A 21,111-nucleotide genomic window follows, 5' to 3' on the forward strand; every position below is an offset into this window, starting at 1 on the left:
TAGAGCACGCATCAGCGATTTAGAACAGCATTCTTCTCTTACATCTTGGCTGCTTTTATATATGAATGTACGCTGCAGAATCAGAATCATACCACAGAATATACCACATTGGTACATTTAGTCTGCAAGAAACCACTTAATTCTCAAGACTCTGCATCCTTAGGTGCACTAAAATCTGTTCTTACTGACTGGAATGCCCAGTGACAGATGAAGTTGTACGAAATGTGAACTTTTTTTAGTGTAGTACATATACTGGAAATAAGAAAATAAGCCAGTGTCATTTTCTGAATGAAGACTTCTGCAAGAATAATGGGTCTGGACAAATATTTGCAGTTTTTAATGGAACTTTCTCTAATTAGGAACTGACTCTTCCTGATTAATTTTTCAGTCTCTGTGAAAAACATTACTAATGTAATTCTGCTTCAGTTTTTTGCTCTCTTGAAGACAGCAACTTTCTGTCCTGCAGTAATGCAGCATTGCATCTTTTTTGTTGTTCCAGGAACTTCAGAATTCTTCTGGTAATATTAAAATAGAAAAAAACCCAAGTTCTGTCTGTCTTGTCGATTACTCTCTCCCTCTCTCTTGAATTTGCAAATGAATTCAAAAAAAGCTTGTAAAGGAGGAGTTTGATTTATAGTGTAGCAGTTATGTAGCTGTGAATACTAACAAACTTGTCATTTGTCAATAAAATAATGAAGTAGAATTCCAGATATTAAGGGAAGTGCTCTCCATGTCATCACTGACTACGCTGTGCATAAAAGATATATCAAAGAAGCTTGAAAGCAGAATCTTGAATAGTATGTGTAAAATGAAATTCCCAAGTTTCTTTTCACGTACCTAGTTTTAGTCAAAATGAAAAGAAAGGCCAAAGGGCATATTCATTATTTGGTAATTTTCAAAGTGAAAAAGAATACCCAATGTCATCTTTGCAAAAACCTGTTGGTTCAGACATATAAATGTTGAAGATAATTTGTCTATTTTTACAATATAATTTTTACCATAAAATTTTAGTAACAACTTGCATATTTTTCCTGGTATCTTATCCAATTTTCTATTTGATTAGGCTTCAGGCTCGAATTGCTCACAGAATCCAGGAATTGGAGAACTTGCCTGGTTCCCTGCCCCCTGATCTGCGAACCAAAGCTACAGTGGAATTGAAGGCACTTAGATTACTGAACTTCCAGCGCCAGGTAATGCCTTTTACTTGAGAAAAATTTCATAGCAGTCACAACCAAACATGTTTGTGTAGCAAAGAGAAAACTGGAAAGAGATTTTGCAGCAGTGCTAAGCCTAAGAAGATTTTTCATGAGAGCAAACTTAGCCAACAGCCAGGTCACAGAAATGTTATATTTTATTTTTTAATAAACTCAAATATTTTTTTGTTAATAAAAATGCGCAAGTATTCTTTTTGCTTCCTGCTTTATCACAGAATCACAGAATATTCTGAGTTGGAAGGAATAGCAAGGATCATCGATTTATCTTCCGGTCTGAAGTGTAACCATAGAACTGTGTCTTTCGTAATGAACATAGCATTGGCACAAAAACAAAATAAGAGCTGGACAAGCTGCAAGTTGATTTTAGCACAGATCTCAATGGATGTTGAGTGCACGTATCAGCAAACAAATCTCAGAAAAGGAATCACACTGCCAGACTCTTCTGGGCCTCTTGCTGTTGGCTTTTACAGCTAGTTTGGAAGAACAGAGAGAGATGCAGTTTGGCAGGTCAAGCAAAATACTTCCTGATAGAAGCCTTGGCAGTAGTTATACCGTGATGTCCAAGTCTTCCTTCCTTCTGCCCTTGGCACTCCTTTGTAATGAAGTTTTGTCAGAGGTCAGATGAAAAGCAGCAGGCTTTTCCCTGCTCCACTGCTGGCAATACTCTTCCAAGCCCTTTATATTTACCTCTCCCACCTGTCTTCTTTGCAGCTGGCAATGAAACAAGTTGTCAGCTATGTTCAGGTGCAGCGCTAGAAAAAGTGTTATGTATCTGGTTCATTTGTGTTTTATGTTGATGGTATAAGATCTTGGCTGGCCGTTTTCATTGCAGCGGGACAGTTGTTTCCAGCATCTTGTAAATTGGGAAGAAACAATGATTAAGAGGGATTAGCACTTTTGGCCGTTCTGTGGAAGCTTAAGATTTCTTTAGGATTTCTTTAAGATTTATACAGCTTTTGCAACTGTATAAATGCTGTATCTTTTCAGAACTGTAATGAAAAGGGAAGAGGAGGCTGGGATATGTTTTGGACTGTTATTGTTTTATTCTGCCATAACAGTGTTTAAAGTTGTTTCTCCATGTATTAAAAATTATTCTGGTTTTTGAGTGGTTTGGGTTTTTTTCCCCACTGGTAGCTGAGACAAGAGGTAGTGGCCTGCATGCGTCGTGACACAACACTGGAGACAGCACTGAACTCCAAAGCCTACAAACGAAGCAAGCGCCAGACTTTGAGGGAGGCCCGCATGACAGAAAAGCTTGAGAAGCAGCAGAAGATAGAACAGGAGAGGAAGCGCAGGCAGAAACACCAGGTATTTTAACTTAGTAGGTGTTTGCCCCATGGCAAAAATGCGCCTTGATTTGTGATGTGGATCTTCCCTTTCACATATCTTATTTACCTTTGGAGTTTTTTGACTGATAAGTAATAAAATTATAAGTTATAAAATTATAAGATTGGAACTTCTTTATTTCTGACGTCAAATCAGGTGCTATGTCAAAGTGCCTGCACTAACTTGTTTCTCTTTCTAGGAATACCTGAATAGCATACTGCAGCATGCTAAAGATTTTAAAGAGTACCACCGATCAGTCGCTGGGAAAATTCAGAAACTTTCTAAAGCTGTGGCAACTTGGCATGCCAACACTGAACGAGAGCAGAAAAAAGAAACAGAGAGAATTGAGAAAGAAAGAATGAGGAGACTAATGGTAAGGAGTAGAGGAAGGAGTATGGTTATTTTAGTTAAAATTACGTACTATATCATTTTAATATACTTATACAGTCTCAGTCACACCCATGTATTTCCTTTGCAAAGTACTCTGTAATGCAAAAAGTATAAATCTAAAACTGCCACAGTTTGTTTATGTATGTTTCTATTGATGGTAATGAATGTGATATTGTTCAATTTAGCGTATGGCTCCTTCTTCTTTAAGATTTTTGTATAGGAATAATTGGAGTTTTTTAGTGACGTGAAAACTTAACACAGCAACTTCTGAATAACATCAGCTTAATCTCATTAACTTCATATCTTAACACTGTTATATAGTTGCAATGGTATTGGTCCATTTTACAAATAGTGGACTGTATTTTAATTCTAGGTTTATAGTTTTGAAGATTCCATATGATTCCATAATTTGTTCATGGTGTTGCTCCACAGTTTTTACTTAAAGCTTTTCCCAAATGTAAAAATACCTAACCAATAGCGATAATGCTTCAGGACCATAGTCGTTCCTATTTTATAATTTTTCCATCCTTAAACCTGCACAGTATCAGTTGTATCATTGGACAGAGTAATATGGGTTTATGTGTAATCATGTCTTTGCGGAACACTGTGGAAACAGTCAGGGGGCTGCCTGCATTTCAGGAGTTAAAATAATTCCGGAATTTAAAGTGTAGACAGATCAACGTGTACGCACAAATACATTAGCGACTGGGGTTGGAAAAATTGCTTCATGACATTGTTCAGATCTATTTTAACATTTTATTAAGATTTTACCGACATAGATCGGAAAGGAAATTACTTCATAACTTGGTGGCAGAAAACATTGAGTATCTAATAGAGGTGCAGATGTAATGCAAAACGCTACTTCCTGTCCAGAATCTCTTCCCACCATGAACATGGACTGAACAATTTGGTTTTAAAAATCACAAAATGAAATGTGGATATAATTAAATGTAGAAATGATAAAAACCTTGAAATAAAAGTTCATGTAAAATGTAAATTAAGGACCTGCGTAAGAGAATAACAAATATGTAGACCCTAGAGCATTCTTGAAAATTACGTAGTAATCAGATCTATAGATCATGGCCAGTCTTTGCAAACGAAGATTCGGGAAAGGTCTCTACCCACGTTTGCTACAAGGGCTTTGCAAATGCGGGTAAGGCCTTCAAGCCTATGCAATGGACTTTTTAGGTGAGATACAGTGTGCGCTGAACTGACCCAACCTTTAATAGAGATAATCACCAGCAGTTTGTCTAACCTAGCTCATAAAAATGTTAATTATTGGCAAAAAAAGAGCTAATTTAAAATAAAAGTAATATTGGTATTTTAGAAATATTTTTGTACGTTGTGAGGTTGAGCTTATATCAAATCAAATGTGCAGTATGATAAGTAATAAAGATATCCACTGCTGGAAAGTATGAAATAGATTTGAATATCAAGAAATGGTGCAGTACACCAGTGCTTCCAGATAATCAATGCTTTCTCCTAAATAGCCTTCACCAAGACTCTGGTTAATTTCTTACCATACATTCTGGACTTCACAGCATTTTCACTTTAGTGTTTTGCACCTGATGCTCAATTAAATCCTTCTGCAAAAGCAGTCTATGTTTTATGTTAATGGGGTTGTTTTGCCTATTTAGTTTTAGTCCAGTTGTGATAAATTTTAAATTTGCAGATGTGTACTAGCATTTTTTTTAAAATGTCATCTGCCCTCATGCCTGGTATGGTTTGTGACAATGTGCTGTGTCTAAAACTTTTTGCATATCTTTTCAGGAATGTTGAATTCATTCCACAAATTGACCTTCATTTTCTGTGATTAGAAATGATGATTGTCCACAGCTCATTAATACTAATAGATATATATATATCATGTGCAAAAATGGGCATTGGTATAATTTAGAAAAATACTGTCAAGACAAACTTAAATGTATAGAAGAAGTACCTTGTCTAGATTACAAAGACTGTGTATTCAGTAGTATTAGTAACAACATGATAATGATAATTTATTTTTTCTGAAGCCTTGGGTTTTGAGCATGGTAGTTTTGGTGACTTGAACATTATAACAGAATTTTGCAAGCAGTTTTGCAAGCTCAGTTTGAACATTACAGCTTTTCTTGCTGTCTGCAGCTCTTGTGTCTCTCTAGAAAGGCAGGAGATCTCCAAGAGTTTTTTGAAGTATTTCTTGCTTGTGTTTGGTTTTTTTAAGGCATTGTATACTTCCCTTATTTGTTATTTTAGCCAAAATTGGGAAAGGCACCTCTGCTGCTTTCTGTTTATTAGATATAATGCTACATTATATCTTTGCAGCACATTAAAATAATATTCCTGGTATGTCTTACTTCTAACAACACACACAGTTCCATAAGGATGCAGGAAGACTTAGAGATAGGGGTTATCTGGTGAATCATGTTTTTGAAAGTGACCTCTGTCAGAGGTGAAATAACACCAGAGTAGAATGATGGTAGATAAATACGCCCAAAATAAAATTTTCACAAGATGCCTAAAAAAATGATCTGTATTCATACTGGAAAATGGGCTAAATGCAAGTTCACACCCAGCTCCCATACGGGTTCTTCCTTTTGCTGGGCTACCCGTACTTCATGTCTTTGAAAAGTCACCTCTATAGGAGACTCATCAAGCATCTCTGTTTCAGGACATTGCAATCTGCCTGATGGAGCATTGATTTTATTTTCCTCCCTTGCCTGTTAAAACTGCTGTAGATTTTTTCAGTCCTGAGGGTAGGAATTATGTAGAATTATGGAGTCTCTGAATCTCAGAGTCACTCAGGCTGTGAGGGAGCTCTTTAGACCGACCACCTTCTCAAAACGGTGTTAACATCGAGTTCCAAATGGGTTTCTCAAGGCTTTTTTAGTCATGTCTTGAAAACCTCTAACATCAGAAATGGCAAAACTTCTCTGCCTGTTCAGGTCCTTCTGAGATGCAGCCCAGCCCTCGAGCATATTGACTGGTATCCCCCAGTTTCGTTTCATCTGCGAACTTGACTGGAGTGCCCTCCATCCCTTCCTCTGTGTCACTGACAAACATGTTAAACACAATGTGACCCAGGATAGACGCCTTTCGTTTCCCTTACTGTTTTCAGATGAAGTATGACCCTCTGCCACTCTGCGGAGAGGGACTTGGGAGTATTGGTGGATGAAAAGGTGAACAGGACCCAGCAATGTGTGATTGCAGCCCAGAAAGCCAACCATATCATGGGCTGCATGAGAAGAAGTGTGGGCAGCAGGTTGAGGAGGGTGATTTACCTCCTCTACTCTGCCTGTTGGAGACCCCATCTGGAGTACTGCGTCAGTGTCTGGCATCTCCAGCATACGACAAGATGTAGACCTGTTGGAGCGAGTCCAGATGAGGGCCATGAAGATGATCAGAGGACTGGAGCACTTCTCCTATGAGGAAAGGCTGAGAGAGTTGGGGTTGTGCAGTCTGGAGAGGGCTCTGGGGAGACTTGTGGCAGCCTTCCAATACCTTAAGAGAGCCTCTAAGAAAGCTGGAGAGGGACTTTTTACGTAGGCATATAGTGCTAGAACAAGGAGTAATCGTTCTTTGACACTGTCCCCCACAAGATTGTCCTGGAGAGACTGGCGACTCATGGTGTGGACAGGTGCACTGTATGGGGGTGAAAAACTGACTGGATTGCCAGGCTGAGAGAGTGGTGGTGAATGGAGTTACATCCAGCTGACAGCTGGTCACCAGTGGGGTTCCCCAAGGCTCAGTACTAGGGGCAGTTCTGTTTGATACCTTTATCGATGATCTGGTTGAGGACACCCTCAGTCAGTTTGCAGAGGACACCAAGTCAGGCAGGAGTGTTGGTCTGTTGGTGGTAGGAAGGCCCCACAGCAGTATCTGGACAGGCTGGATCAGTGGACCAAGGCCAGTGGTATGGGATTCAACAAGGCCAAGTGCCAGGTCCTGCCCTTGGGTCACAACAACCCCAGGCAGCGCTAGAGGATGGAGGAGGAGTGACTGGAAAGCTCCCTGGTGGAAAACGACCTCATAGTGCTGGTCAGAAGCAGCTGAACATGATCCAGCAGTGTGCCCAAGTGGCCAAGAAGACCAGTGACATCTTGGCCTGTATCAGCAATAGTGTGTCCCGCAGGACCAGGGCAGTAAGTGTCCCTTTGTGCTCGGCACTGGTGAGGCTGCCCTTCAAAAGCTCTGTTCAGTTTTGGGTACATTGAGGTGCTGGATTCTGTCCAGAAAAGGGAAATGGAGCTGGTGAAGGGTCTGGAGCACAAGTCTTAGGAAGTGCAGCTAAGGAAGCTGCGGTTAATTAGCTGGGAGAAGAGGGAGGCTCAGCAGGGTCCTTAACCACCTGAAAGGAAGTTGTAGCAAGATGGAGATTGGTCTCTTCTCCCAGGTAACAAGTGATAGGACAAGCAGAAATGGCCTCAAATTGTGGCAGGGGAGGTTTAGATTGGATTTTGGGAAAAGGTTCTTCACTGAAAGGGTGGTCAAGCATTGGAACAGACTGCCTGGAGAGGTTCAAAAAACATCACTCAAGACTTGCGTATCTACTAACTTCCTCACCCTCACTAATACATAAACAGAAAGCTGTTTTCGTTGAAAGCAAACAGACTTTCTGGAATCACAGAATATTCTAAATTGGAAGGACCCACAAGAATCATCGAGTCCAGCTCTTCAGTGAATGGCCCATAGAGGGATCAAACCCATGACCTTAGGGTTCTCAGAGTCACTCAGGTGTGGTGCTTGGTGATATGGTTTAGTGGTGGACCTGGCAGTGTTGGGTTGATGGTTGGACTCCATGATCTTGGAGGTCTTCAAACCTTAGTAATGATTCTGTGATTCTTTTGAAGAAAGTATGTTTTGAATAGGTATTAGGAAGAAAATCTTTGCTGTGAAAGTGGTGAGACGGGATGCCCAGAGAAGTTGTGGATGCCCCATCCCTGGAAGTGTTCAAGGCCAGGTTGGATGTGGTTTTGAGCAACCTGGTCTAGCGAAAGGTGTCCTTGTCTGTGACAAGGGAATTGGAACTAGATTATCGTCAAGGTCCCCACCAACCCATATGATTCTGTGATCTGTTGATACAAATGTATGACCCTCTGGGTCTAATCATCCAGCAATTTCTTTACCCATCTAGCCATCCCTCTATGCAGATCATACTGACCTAAGATAGTACTTGCTTATTGAAATAGGAGTTGGATAGTGTTTCTTTGGAAGCATGTCTGTCATGACTGACATCTATTTTGTATTTCCAGGCTGAAGATGAAGAAGGCTACCGTAAACTGATTGATCAAAAGAAAGATAGACGCCTGGCCTACCTCTTGCAGCAGACAGATGAGTATGTGGCTAACTTGACTAACCTAGTATGGGAGCATAAACAGGCACAAGCAGCCAAGGAGAAGAAGAAGCGAAGGAGAAGAAAGAAGGCAAGTAGATACAGCTGGTATTTTTAAGCCATTTCTTTTTCAAATCAATTTTAATGTTAATAAATATAGTGGTGCCCAGTTGTCATACACATACCAACCAGAGTGTTTAAAAAATCTACACTGCCAAATTCTTAACACTGAGGGAACTCATCTCTCTCTCTCTCTCTGTTAAAGTATGTATATGCTATTGTAAACTCAAGGTGGGCAGGAGGCAGGAGTGTAAAATTCTGAGCTGTTAACATCAATTTCCTCATAACATTAATTTGCTCATAAACTTTCTACAGGAGAAATTGGGACAGATGTGTAAGTTAGGATTAATGTAGCCAAAAAGGGTCCTGTGTATCAAAAATACATCCTATGAGGAAGATGGGAAGAGTCTGATTTGCTTAACTTCGTGCAGGGCAACTGTGTTACACTTCTGCATTCTGCACTGGACTCAGTCCATTTTGTAGGACCATTGGAAATGAATACAGAGAAAAAACATAGGTGGTTTTATTATAGTAAGTGGGTAATTTGACAGTAGGATTGTTCATTGTGCATTTTTAACCTTTAATTGAAACTTTTCAAAATTACCTTTCTTCCTATGAAATGTTTTGCTCTGCAAGAGAGACTTGTTGAAACTGAACCAGTGCAATTTTCAAAAAAATAATTTTGTTTGTGAAATAGTCATTAAGGAATGTTTTGACATTTTTTGTGACCTCAGAGTACCTTTCATCTCTTGCAGAATGGGTAAGAGGATTTTTATAATCAACTTCTGTGCCTGGGTTGCTACTAATTACCAATTGAAATATAAACATTATGTTTACAGGGTTTACTAGCAGCACTCAAAATATGCTAGTAAAAACCAGCATATAAAAAATACTGATTTGGAAAATTAATGGCCTAAAAAAATAGTTCATGTTTTCTCCTGCCCTCTCAAAAACCTCTGTAATTTTTTTTGAGAGTATGTTCTTAACATAGAAACAATACCCTGTGTACAAAGTTAAAATGTAATTTAAATGAGCTTCTTGACCTGTGCTACCAGTGAGAACAGGCCTGGTTTAATGTATGGAGTGCGCAGTAGAGATAGTAATTAATGAGACACCATGTGGAATAAATGCACTGCTCTAATGAAAAGTAATAATTTCTTTAACAATCTACATTTGTGGTATGGTTCTCCTTCTATGTCAGTTTAGTTGAAGTATGTATAAAAAACAGAGTATCTTCTGGCCACATAAATAAAGACATAGTTTTCTGTCACTGAAGTTAAAGGGAAATATGCCCCATATATATATTCAGTGTTTATAAAACCTAAAACCTAAAGGAAAATTAGCAAACAAAATAAATCTCTGCTTTCTCTTGGTCATCTGCAGCTTTTTGTTTGTAGTTAACTTCTTTCCAGCTATCATCTGCTCATCTGTGAAGGATATAGGAGTTCACACAAATATGACCATTTATTTTAATTTAGAATTCTATGAATTTGTAATTGCATGGTGCAGAACTCATTGAAGTTAGTGAGCACAGTGTCTTTTTTCCAGGTCACGCCATTTAGTCCTTACGCTTTTATGTTTTGTAATCCATGTAAAAGTTTGATCTACTGACACCTGTAGTTAATATTTTGCACTTACAGAGAAATGACAAAAGAGAGTTCTTAGGATTTCCTCTTTGAAATGGCAATGAGGAAGTGAATGGTGAAGAAATACTTCTAATATTTGCCAGACTGACATTATAGAATATCCAAGAGAACCCTATTATTACTAGAATAAAATTTGAGATTAGTCCATTCTCCCTGTGGGATACAGTTTCTGGAATCTTTGATAGATTTTCCCTCTTTACTTTTTCCACATTCTTCTAGTTGCATTTTCTATCTTCAGCTTCCTACAGTAGTCATGGATTAGAAAAAAATATTCCATATGCAATTTTCATCTGATAGGCAAGTTCAACTTGCTGTGCAGCCTTTCAGTATGCAGCCTGTGCAGTAGATTTCCTGTTATTATTGCTTGTCAAGGATTAAATTGTCAATATTAAAGATATATTTACATAGTCCAAAATAAAAGTACAAGATATCTGTCATTATTTACATTTATCTTCTTAGTGACGTATGCTTCTGCTTTCCAAAATTGTTTTTTAACTATAGGTTGTAAATGTTTTTGTTCTCACAGGTTCTAGTCTTTGCACAGTGAACAGCACTGATGCTTACTGCTTTTTTGTGATCCGAGTTGGAAGGTTCTTTGCCATTGCCTGTAGCTAAGCTGTAATAATCTTTATATATTAGAGAGCAGTCTCATGTGCAAAAGAGTGGGCCCCTGCCCTTGTTCGTCCAAGGAAAAAAATATTGTCAGTCAATGTAGTGTATTCAGCCAAGGCCAGATATGTGCTTTCATAACTTACTCTACCCTTCTGTTTATTTGAAGTCTTCAGTTCTGGTTCCTTTCATTGTCAGTAGACATACCTGCTGCCTAGAAATGCTGAAGCAAGCAGCCTTAAAGCTCATATTGTTATTGTTCCTACTGGGTGTCAGCTATTGTGTTGATCAGAACCAATGACATTAGTGGGGCCTGGTGAAATGTTTATAAACCTCTCCTGTATGTTAAAGAGTGTTACACTTCATAAACGTTTTAAAGATTTTAGACTAGAATTATGCCTAATCATGTCTCCATTTTTGGTAGTACTAATGGAAGAGTAGTTAACAAAGATAATTAGGCATGTGCCCTGAAGTGTGAAGGCTGTGTGAAAGAAATAAGAATAACATTTTGTAAAATGAGGAATTGAATGATACCTGTTGCTACATGTTCATTTGAAGTTCATGCCTTGGATAATGGACTTCAATGGCAAAGAAGAAGGCTCAAGACTTGATCTGAACCAGATATTAAGGATTATCTCAATATTCAGAAGTCCAGCTATTCCTCAGATAAACTTCTTAAAAAAGAAATAACTAGATAATCTACATTTATCACATACATTAACAATACGTGAAAGTTGTTTATCTCTAAAACACAGTTTAAGAGATCTGTTCTTGTTGTTAGCATGATCTGTTTACATTGGTATCCAAAATAATACTTTGCTGTAGTGCTGTAAACTCATCACTGTGCAATAAGCAGAAGCTCTATAATATCCTTTCTTTCTCAGAATTGTTTGAATAAAGAGGCAGACTATGTCTTTGATTTTCTCATTTTTAAGTAGGGTAAATGAGGACAGACTTTGAGGAAGATACTACTTATTTCCTAGAGGTGTGCCTGGGAAGAAAAAAATTGTAGCTTACTCCAGTGAAGAACTCTAGGATTCTTTTTGTTTGTGATTTGAGTAATTGCTGTTTTCACATGATTAGGATATAGTGTAAAACATTCCCAAAATTCTCCTTCTAATTAGTTGTCAGACCAAAAAAACCCAAAGTATGTACCCAAGATAAAAGTGCCCTGCATGAATTTACAATCTGTGATGTCTGCCGACACTTTCAAAACAGAGATTAAGGCAGTTTAGAGGAAATTAATAGTAAATCACCTGAAAATAAATACATATTTTATTTGCATTAGAGCAGTGTATAAGCAACTGAGCTATAGGTCTGAACCAAAAAAATCAGTGGGCCAGCCACTTCTTAACATGCAGATTTATAACACTGACTACAGGTGTGTAGGTACTCTCTTAATACTAGTAAATGGTTTATGTTTAGTAGTAACTCTGTGCCTATCTCTATCCATATCTGTCACACCTTAAATAATATGAATCCTAGGCTGTTCAGAAACAAGTGAAACATATTCATAATAGAGAATGCTGACATCATATAGCGTATTGTTTCTGTACCTGTATTCTGACCATGATATTTTTCAAATCTCCATTTGTTGTAGAAGGCTGAAGAAAATGCAGAAGGAATGGCATCTGGTCTTGGTCCCGATGGAGAGGTATGAATTTTACAAGGGCTTTTTTTTTGTTGCTGTTGTTGGTTTTTTGTGATGGTTTTTTTTTAAAAAAACAAGTTCCTGGTGATTGTTTTGTGTATCATTGCTATAACTTTAAAAAAAAAAATCACAACCACAAAGGTTATAAAAGCTGTTATTTTTAACCAGGAATAAAATTACCTAGATTACATTTATGGTAGCCTGTCACTATTTAGAAAGTTGAAGACTAAAAGAAAAAATATAGGGAGTCTATCACTGTGTATGCTGAAGTCTCCCTCTTAACTGTAATCTGCTTAAAATAAGTAGTTTTCTTACAATCTATGTACAGACAATTTACTTCCTCATACAAACTCATAATCACCATATAGTCGGTCTTCTCATCTTTATAAAAATACATTGTTGACATTGCATGTAATGACCTTTCAGTCACAATCCAGAATATAGTATTATGATGGATTAAGACATCTGAAAATGCTTTCTTCCTCAGAAGCGAGAGGAAAAGAATAATTTTTCTGTGTCATTCTTTGAATAATATTTTTCACTCAGTAACAGAGCATATGCTAACAGAACTATTCTGTTAGTGCAGTTTTTGTATTAATTTTTCTATAAAGACTTTAGAATTGTATTTATTGTTTTACTTCTGGTCTTTTTTGTACTTGCAAGCGATACTTACAATATAGTTAAAGAGTTTTATCGGAATACTTTAATATACATATGGTTGCACAAGGAAAATGCACATAACATTCCCATAACTTCAGTATTTATGGAAATGGCCTAAGTTTTATTCTTTGTCAGTCAGTGTATTTATAATTGTTCAGAATTAGTATTTGTTGCTCATGAATGTATGTATTTGGGCAAGATTCTTCAGCAGAAACAGTATTAAAAGGCAAAAAGGTTTCAAAGTAAAAAATAGGTGATTAAACAGGGCAAAGAAATAACAGAAAAAATAATTATACTGCTCTGGTTTTGTTAGAGCACCAGAGTAAGTAAAAGATTTTGTTTGTGCAAGTGCTTCATCAGCTTAGTTGAATAAGCTAGGACAGTGAATCTTTAAAATAGGCCTTTACTAAATTGCTACATCCTTGTTTCTCAGTAAAAAGCAAAAAGGTCATAAGGTCACTGTATGTTTTCTGTTACAGGTGTCCATTGGTATAAATAACAGGATTAAATGCCTGTAAGAATACATACCTTGTATCTTGATTCACAAAAAACAATAGTGTATTCTTTTCCATGCTGGTCTTACTAATTTACTTGGAATACTCTGATATGTTTGTGGATGTCACGTAGAATATGTTCCACACAGAAATACTGTGACTCAGTGATTGCTTGATAGTCACGTGCAAAAGTGTGGCTTGTAGTAACAAAACTTTACTGGTTGTTCAGAACTGGAATTTTGAAAGTCCTGTTAGTTCTTTTTGTTATGTAATGGCAGGCATGAAGTTCAGTTGCTTTATGGTATAAAATTTCATTTGAATTTTTAGCCTATAGATGAGAGCAGTCAGATGAGTGACCTTCCTGTCAAAGTGACTCACACCGAAACAGGCAAAGTTCTTCTTGGACCAGAGGCACCAAAAGCAAGTCAGCTGGATGCTTGGCTGGAGATGAACCCTGGGTAAGTAGTTACCATACCAAGTAGGTTGTTTTTTTCTATTTGCATTGATATTTTTCATATGCTTTTTTCTTGTTTACCTATTCTGTTCTTTATTTTATGTAATGTATTGAACCTCAATCCCTCCTTTTGTTAACTGTAATTCATAATCTTTCTGTCATCTTTGTACAGCTATGAAGTTGCTCCCAGATCAGACAGTGAAGACGAAAGTGGCTCTGAATATGAGGAGGAGGTATGTATCTTTAAAAAAAAGACTATGACAAACAAAACAGTAAAAACAAGTACTTATTTCATGTGGCATTTTCCTGTTTTTCATAAGGAAGAGAGGGGAAGTGATAGCAGCTGTGTAGGTGCTTTAAGACTAAAACAAACAGGAAAATTAACTGATTTTGTAGTTCTCCATTCATAGCAGATGCTCTTTGTACATGCTGTAAATGCCTAACTGGTAACCATGGTTAAGAGTAATACTTTACTCTTGACTGTTAATAATTGTAAACCAGATAATTAAGCAGATTCCTATATTAAAATATATCTCAGAAAAGACAGCATTGTGGCTTTGTTCTGAATAAATTTAACACCTTTAAAGTTTACGCATTGGAGGTTTATATGCAATTCTGAATAACGTGGTTATTATTTATATACTATGTTTATTAAAATGTTGGGAATTATAGCAGGGATTTGACATTCAGACTGTTCAGGGTAAGCTTATTTGGTTCAGTACTTTAATGGTGTTTTAAATACTATTGTTACAAAAATTCTAAAAATAATTTTGAAATTGACACACACAAAGATCCCAACCTTGCAGGGTCATAATATTAGGTACTATGAATAATGAATACTGATACTTACATAGCACTTTTCAGATAAGTGCTTTCTAAAAGGAGAAGTAAGGAGTAGAGAAGATCCATGTTCAATCAACAGCCTAGTAGCAGAACTAGGTAGAGAGTTCAGGTCTCATAAGTTTAGCTGTCTTTACAATACTAGACCAGATGACCTCTGAAACTGACCAGACTGTGTGATATGCCTTTGTTGGGCTAATTTCTGCTAATGTAATTCTGTATGACTTTCAGTATTAATATAGGAGAAGAGGGCTTCAGATTTTACAATCTTACTTTTTTAGTGAGATTTTAAATTGTTGGCAATCTGTTGCAACTGTAGCCAGAAGACAGACTATCTTAAAAAGAGTAAAAATAACTGGGTTTAAAAAGTTAAGAAACTAGAAGCCTAAAATAGTAGTCCTTGACAGTTTTTCAAGCTTTATTAATTTATCACACATCTAGAATATGATATAAAAATCAACATGGTATTAGAATCCTGTCCTTGAACATGGTACTCAGAGAAAGCCTTTTGAAAGTAAGATCATTAAAGGGGAAATAGTTTTTATTTCAAAGTAGCATGACTTTCTGTTGTTTAATATATGTCAAAAATTAATCATCTTGTTATGCTGCAGCGCAGTTTCATTGTAGAGTAGATGTGAGTTGAACTTTGTGATTCAGATGTGTGTCGTAAAGCATTGACCAATGAAAGTTACTAGTATGTGAATGCCAGTTGAAGGTATGACTGAGGAACATATTGCACTTCCCAGCACCTCTGTTCTCTTTCTGTATTCTGTAGGATGAGGAGGAAGAGTCAAGCAGATTAGAAGCAGATGAGAAGATACTCCTGGATCCTAACAGCGAGGAAGTTTCTGAAAAAGATGCAAAGCAAATCATTGAGTGAGTGTTCCTTAGGTGCTGGTTTTTGTTAAGAATTGTGATTTCTTACAGTGGCATTTCCCAAGAGTAACTTTCTCTAGATTACAGTGAGTTGTGGTAGCTTCTCTGGCATGAATATCTGCAGAAGGAGCATGATCATTTAACTGTGTACTGTTTATAAAGAATCCTGCACCCTTTGATGTACTCATCTCAGTTGAGGACTTTCACTGTTTCTTTAGACATACATATGTAAGCTATGGTCAAAAAAATATTTGTTTGTGGGAATTCACCTGAGTTCATTTTCTGCTTTCCAGGACAGCCAAACAAGATGTGGATGATGAATATAGCATGCAATATAGTGCTAGAGGGTCTCAGTCCTACTACACTGTTGCTCATGCAATCACAGAAAGGGTGGAAAAGCAGTCTTCCCTTCTTATTAATGGCACACTAAAACATTATCAGGTGAGAAATCATTAAAATACTTAACACTTGGAATTACTCCTAGCATTTCAGTGTGGTATTTCAAGTGGCAAACTGAAAATTTGTTAAGATATACAAGATCTCTACTAGGTTAGAATTTGGGAATATGGACAAAACAATGACAGTTATCTATCATGGATGATGTTTCATACATACTGCTTGAATAATAATACCAACTTTCTGCATATACCTCTACCTTTTTTTCATTGCATATGAATAATATATTGATTTTGCTATCATTCTCATTGAGCTGTAATTTCAGTTCTTATTGTTTTAATTTGTGGTGGATTAACAGCATTTTCCTTCTTCAGTATTTAGAAGTTTAGGATTTTATTTTTTAATTAAGATCCTAGTACTTCAGTGCAGTGATGATACAATTTGGAAATAAGAAAAATAGTTTACTGTGGAGGTTAGTGTAACATGTTCTTTACCGACTTTCACTGGATTTAGTAACTAGGAACTTCTGTATCAGACATAAGCTGGATTCAGGTGTGATTGAAAATGTCTTTGATGCGTGTTTTCAACAGTTCTGCATTTGTACAACTTTGTAGGAAACTAGACCTGCATTTTTTCTCTAATCAGAACATTATTTCTATATCCACATAAAATAAAGAATAATGATGCAGACACGATAGTTTTCCTATTCTTGATTCTGAAGCTACTTTGTAAGTGGGACATGCAGTGGCAGTACAAATTCTGATCAACTGCTAGTTTAATACATAAATATGAATCGGTCCACATGTGGGTAAAGCCAGTGAATTGGCAGCATTGTTTTGGAGACTGTCTCCCAGGGACAGCAGAATGTTACTTGAGGCACATAGAGTTTTCTGTCTGAACTTCCTCAGGACACTTAATTTTCTGCTCACTCCATGCATGAGACACACCAGAAGTCTGGATCTTAGAAGCAGAAACTTACTTTGCATGTCCATCAGTAATGTGATATACACATATGTGGAATTCTCTCTGATAAGGGAATAGTGCTTTCTAGCAGTACCCTTCGGAGTGTGAAATTCTGATACGTAGACATTGCCAAGCTACAGTACCCTGGCTTCCTTCCAACTCTGGAATTTTATGCACAAAGCATATTTGGATGAAGTTGTCCTACTCTGGCGTATGGAGGTTTGGGCAGCAGGCACTAAATGGACATGTGCTACAAGTGCTTTAGCATACCAATAATGCATTTGGCAAGGATGAGGCTTACATGTTTTGCACAGATTTGATGGTGTTGGTTTTGAAAGATTTTAATTGACACAGGCAAATGGCATACAATACACTCAGAAAGTTTTAGCATTTGACAGCTGAAATTGAAGAACAAACTCTTGCAGTGGTGTTTATCAGCCTTACATGTGAGTGCCTCTGTTGCTTTGTCTGCAGTACTAAAACCTCCTTGTATGAAATTCAGCTTTGTTGTGAATACTTGGCTAAACAGGAGTGATGATTTCCCTGTAAAGGTAGACAGGGGGCCCCATTTTTACTGCAGGAAATGCAGCATGTATGTAAACAGGGACATCAGAACACTGGTTCTGTACTGCTGATGTTAGTTACTTGTGTGAGTTTTAAATAACTGAAATTATTATTCTTCATTTCAGCTCCAGGGACTGGAATGGATGGTTTCACTCTATAATAACAATCTGAATGGAATTTTAGCTGATGAAATGGGACTAGGAAAGACAATACAGACTATTGCACTCATTACTTACCTGATGGAGCACAAAAGACTCAATGGCCCCTATCTCATCATTGTACCCTTGTCGTAAGTAATGGATCTCTTTCTAGCATTGGCATCCTGAGCATTGCAGATTGGTTTATTTGGAACGCAACACACTGACAAGACCAGAAAGCTGATAAAGCGCTTGATTCTACTAATTTTGGCGAACTGGAGTGGTTTGAATTTACTCTAATTCACTCTTAAGCCGCTAGAGGGGGATGTTTTTTCTTTCCATGCATGCAGTTTTCCATTCATCTTTTAACTCTGATATTAAAAATCTGTTGCTTAATTCTTTAAACGTCTGCCTCTTCATCTGATACCATGCAAGCATGCTTTAATGAGGTTGGATGATCTTTTAAGTACTATATAGCTAGCCCTGGATATATATAGCCTCGATGAGTGATATTCACACTTTTGTCAGGTGTCCAGATTACAAGTGTTTATTGTGCTGTCCTCCTTTGGCTTTTCCTTAGTTTTCCAAGATGATGCTTGTTTTATAGATGACTTGTAATGCAATTTTCTTTCTCCAAAGGTATGGTGTGGGTTTTAGTGATCTGGATAAAAAAATGCAAGGCACTGCAAAACAAATGTAGGAGATTGAGGGGTTGTTTGCTTCATTTTTCTGTAAGTGACTTGATTGATGTGCAGAAGCTCCTTGGCCTTTTCACTAGCTGATTTGTCCTCCAGTTGTGCTGCGCGTGCAAATCTGTTGCAGGATTAGGAATAATTTGATTTGTGGTCATTTCTTGATTTCTTTTGAGGTGTCCTGCCTTCTGGCAATGCTGCAGTAGCAACTGATTGACTAAGATAAATGCCACAGCTGTGCCTAATTGTATGAATATGAATTACGAGCTCTAGCGTGAAAAGAAACATCTGGGAGAAGATCTATAAAGTAAAACAAAGTTAAAAATAAAGCAAAAGTGTTATTAATGTCAGTTTTTACATGGATACAGTAAAAATACCAAATTTCTCTTAAGTACTCTGTAATGATTTTTTATGTTTCTAGAAGAGGGAAGCTGAAACTTCTTTCTTGCATACATTTCAAAAGCTGCCTTTCTCTGCCCTTTCTAAATAGCTAGTATTGCTGCCATCACAGGTCCAATAAGAAGGGGAAAAAAAACCACAAGCAGCTGAAAAACCACGAGGTTATTTTTTGCTGTTGTCTTCTGATGGTTTTGGATCATAAGTAGTATAAAAGAACTTACGAATCTATTTTTCTCTTCAAAGTATTTTGTTCTTTTTCTTAGTATGTTCCAAAATACAAAGGTGCATGTAAACCACTACTCTTACTGGTTTCAGAGAAGCCCCTGAATATAAACTGAAAGAGTGTTTCACACATTTTTTGTGCTTACTTCCCTCTGAGATGCTTGTATTTTATTACAGTATATAAAGTGCATATTTAAAAATATGCTGTTATTTGTGGTGTTGGATTACATAAAATGTGTTGAAAAGCTGGCAGCCACTTGGAAGCATTTATGAGGTTTGACCTGCAAATGATGAAACATGTTACTTTTTTTTTATAATCTCTTTGATAGGACCTTATCCAATTGGACATATGAATTTGACAAATGGGCTCCTTCTGTGGTGAAGATATCTTACAAGGTTTGATTTGCTTTTTATATGACAATAGAATTAAAGGAATGAGACTAGGGCCAGTTTTTCTACTGTCTCTGCATGCATTTAGTCTGTTTGCTCATTAGGTTTTGTGATGTATGTCAGGGCCTAAGCATGAAATTAATCACACTTAAGAAGACTGTAATAAACTGTAAAAGACTAGAGGAAAATTACTGTAAAAAACTGTAAAAAATGCAGAATAAAATTGTTAATTATCATATTGCAAGGCTTCTGGTGAGACTAATACAAATGGTGACTACTTCACATTTTAAACATAGCTGAATACTTTCTTGTTTGCCTACTGTACTAGTGATATGGCCAAACAATTTGTAAGGAGGCTAGACCATTGACTACGTATTTTCATGGCCGCCATAAACAGCTTTACAGTCTAGCAACTGTTTAGGGAAGGCACTGAAGAAGTCTTGAATGTATCAATGTATTATTTACAGAACTGTAGGATTACAAGTTGATGTAGTTACTAATTGTCTGCTAATTCAGAAAAAAAGTATTTTCTTCATCAGTATTTTCTTCATCTTCATTAACTTCTCTCTCTCTTTTAGGGTACACCTGCAATGCGCCGCTCACTTGTTCCTCAGCTTCGAAGTGGAAAATTCAATGTTCTTTTAACTACTTACGAGTACATAATAAAGGACAAACATATCCTTGCTAAGGTAATAGACTATCCTCTCTTTACAGCAAGACCAAGACACCTTCCAATGGTGCATACCACAAAACACATTTTTGTTTTATAGGGAAGGTCCCATTGTTCTGTCTTGCAGTAAAAGTTAACCCTTCTTGGTCACAGCTCTTCCCTGTGTGAACAAAAGGAATTCCCTGAATGTGGCCAAGGGACTTTGTGCAGTTCTGTCTGTATACCTGCCTGTCCATGGAAGAACATGACTGTTCTCACTTCTGCATAGTATTAACATAGCCCGAATTTGCAGCAGTGACTTTAAATTTTTTCTGTTGTTTCTGACCTGAAGCTCACTCTTACTAGAGCTTTTCCAGCTATGTGGTGACTTTGTCACTAAATAGTTACCAGTATCATGAATTTGCTATTGCTCACTGACTGTCTACAGGTGTGCCTCAAGTGTAATGAATTAAATTGAAAACTATTGTACTGTAAGACTATTTCATGTACACACAAAACAGACGAGGGAAGTATTTTGCTATACAGAGAAACCATATGGTCCTCCTGTCCCATTGTTGTTAATTTTCACTTTTATTTCTGTTACATACTGCATAATTAGATTACTTGTTTGTCCTCTCTAATACAAAAGCAGTGCATTTTCTTAATATAATTCAGAGTGTTTGAAAACAGCTAGAGACTGCAGAGTGTTTCTTTTCCTCTGGTTTTTCCCACTCTTGCTGAAAGATAGGAAGGACAGCCACTCAACCTGTCCTGGAAAATGGAATTAGGTAGCACCTATGAAAGGACAAACCAAGGCCTATGTAGTCATAGGGTCAGTGTGGCACTTGGGTTGACTATCCATGTTGTAGTACAGGTGGTAAGAGAGAGCAGTATCTTTCAATATCTGCTGTGACTGCATTTAAACTTTCATATTAAGAAGTAGAAACTTTAGTTGAAAATGCAGTAACTGAGATGATTGTAATTATCCTGCTTTGTTCTCAATTGAAAATATAGGATTAGCTGAAAAGAAGGTAAGTTCAGGGTTGCTGTTGTTTGTGAGCATACTTCATCTGAAAATGCTTTGTCCCCTTTCAAGGTTCTTGTTTGGAGACAGATTTATTTGGAGTTATTGTGGTCTCTTTTTTCCCCCGCAAACCATCTTCTGGCC

The 21,111-nt window shown here is 37.2% G+C and overlaps 1 protein-coding gene across 5 annotated transcripts in view; it reads left to right on the forward strand.

The window, feature by feature from the left end:
• SMARCA2 (SWI/SNF related, matrix associated, actin dependent regulator of chromatin, subfamily a, member 2) overlaps positions 1 to 21,111 on the forward strand; it is a 119,320-nt gene that overhangs the window by 42,699 nt on the left and 55,510 nt on the right. For all 5 annotated transcript variants that reach the window (XM_064641635.1, XM_064641638.1, XM_064641636.1 and 2 more), the window contains 12 exons: positions 1,064 to 1,190; positions 2,349 to 2,522; positions 2,740 to 2,913; positions 8,162 to 8,332; positions 12,157 to 12,210; positions 13,689 to 13,819; positions 13,988 to 14,048; positions 15,431 to 15,531; positions 15,825 to 15,972; positions 17,580 to 17,743; positions 19,234 to 19,300; positions 19,873 to 19,983. In XM_064641635.1, coding sequence (XP_064497705.1) covers positions 1,064 to 1,190; positions 2,349 to 2,522; positions 2,740 to 2,913; positions 8,162 to 8,332; positions 12,157 to 12,210; positions 13,689 to 13,819; positions 13,988 to 14,048; positions 15,431 to 15,531; positions 15,825 to 15,972; positions 17,580 to 17,743; positions 19,234 to 19,300; positions 19,873 to 19,983 — 1,483 coding nt within the window. The remainder of the gene's footprint in view (positions 1 to 1,063; positions 1,191 to 2,348; positions 2,523 to 2,739; positions 2,914 to 8,161; positions 8,333 to 12,156; positions 12,211 to 13,688; positions 13,820 to 13,987; positions 14,049 to 15,430; positions 15,532 to 15,824; positions 15,973 to 17,579; positions 17,744 to 19,233; positions 19,301 to 19,872; positions 19,984 to 21,111) is intronic.

The sequence above is a fragment of the Pseudopipra pipra genome, chromosome Z (assembly GCF_036250125.1).
Source record: "Pseudopipra pipra isolate bDixPip1 chromosome Z, bDixPip1.hap1, whole genome shotgun sequence".
In the NCBI taxonomy this organism is placed as follows: domain Eukaryota; kingdom Metazoa; phylum Chordata; class Aves; order Passeriformes; family Pipridae; genus Pseudopipra; species Pseudopipra pipra.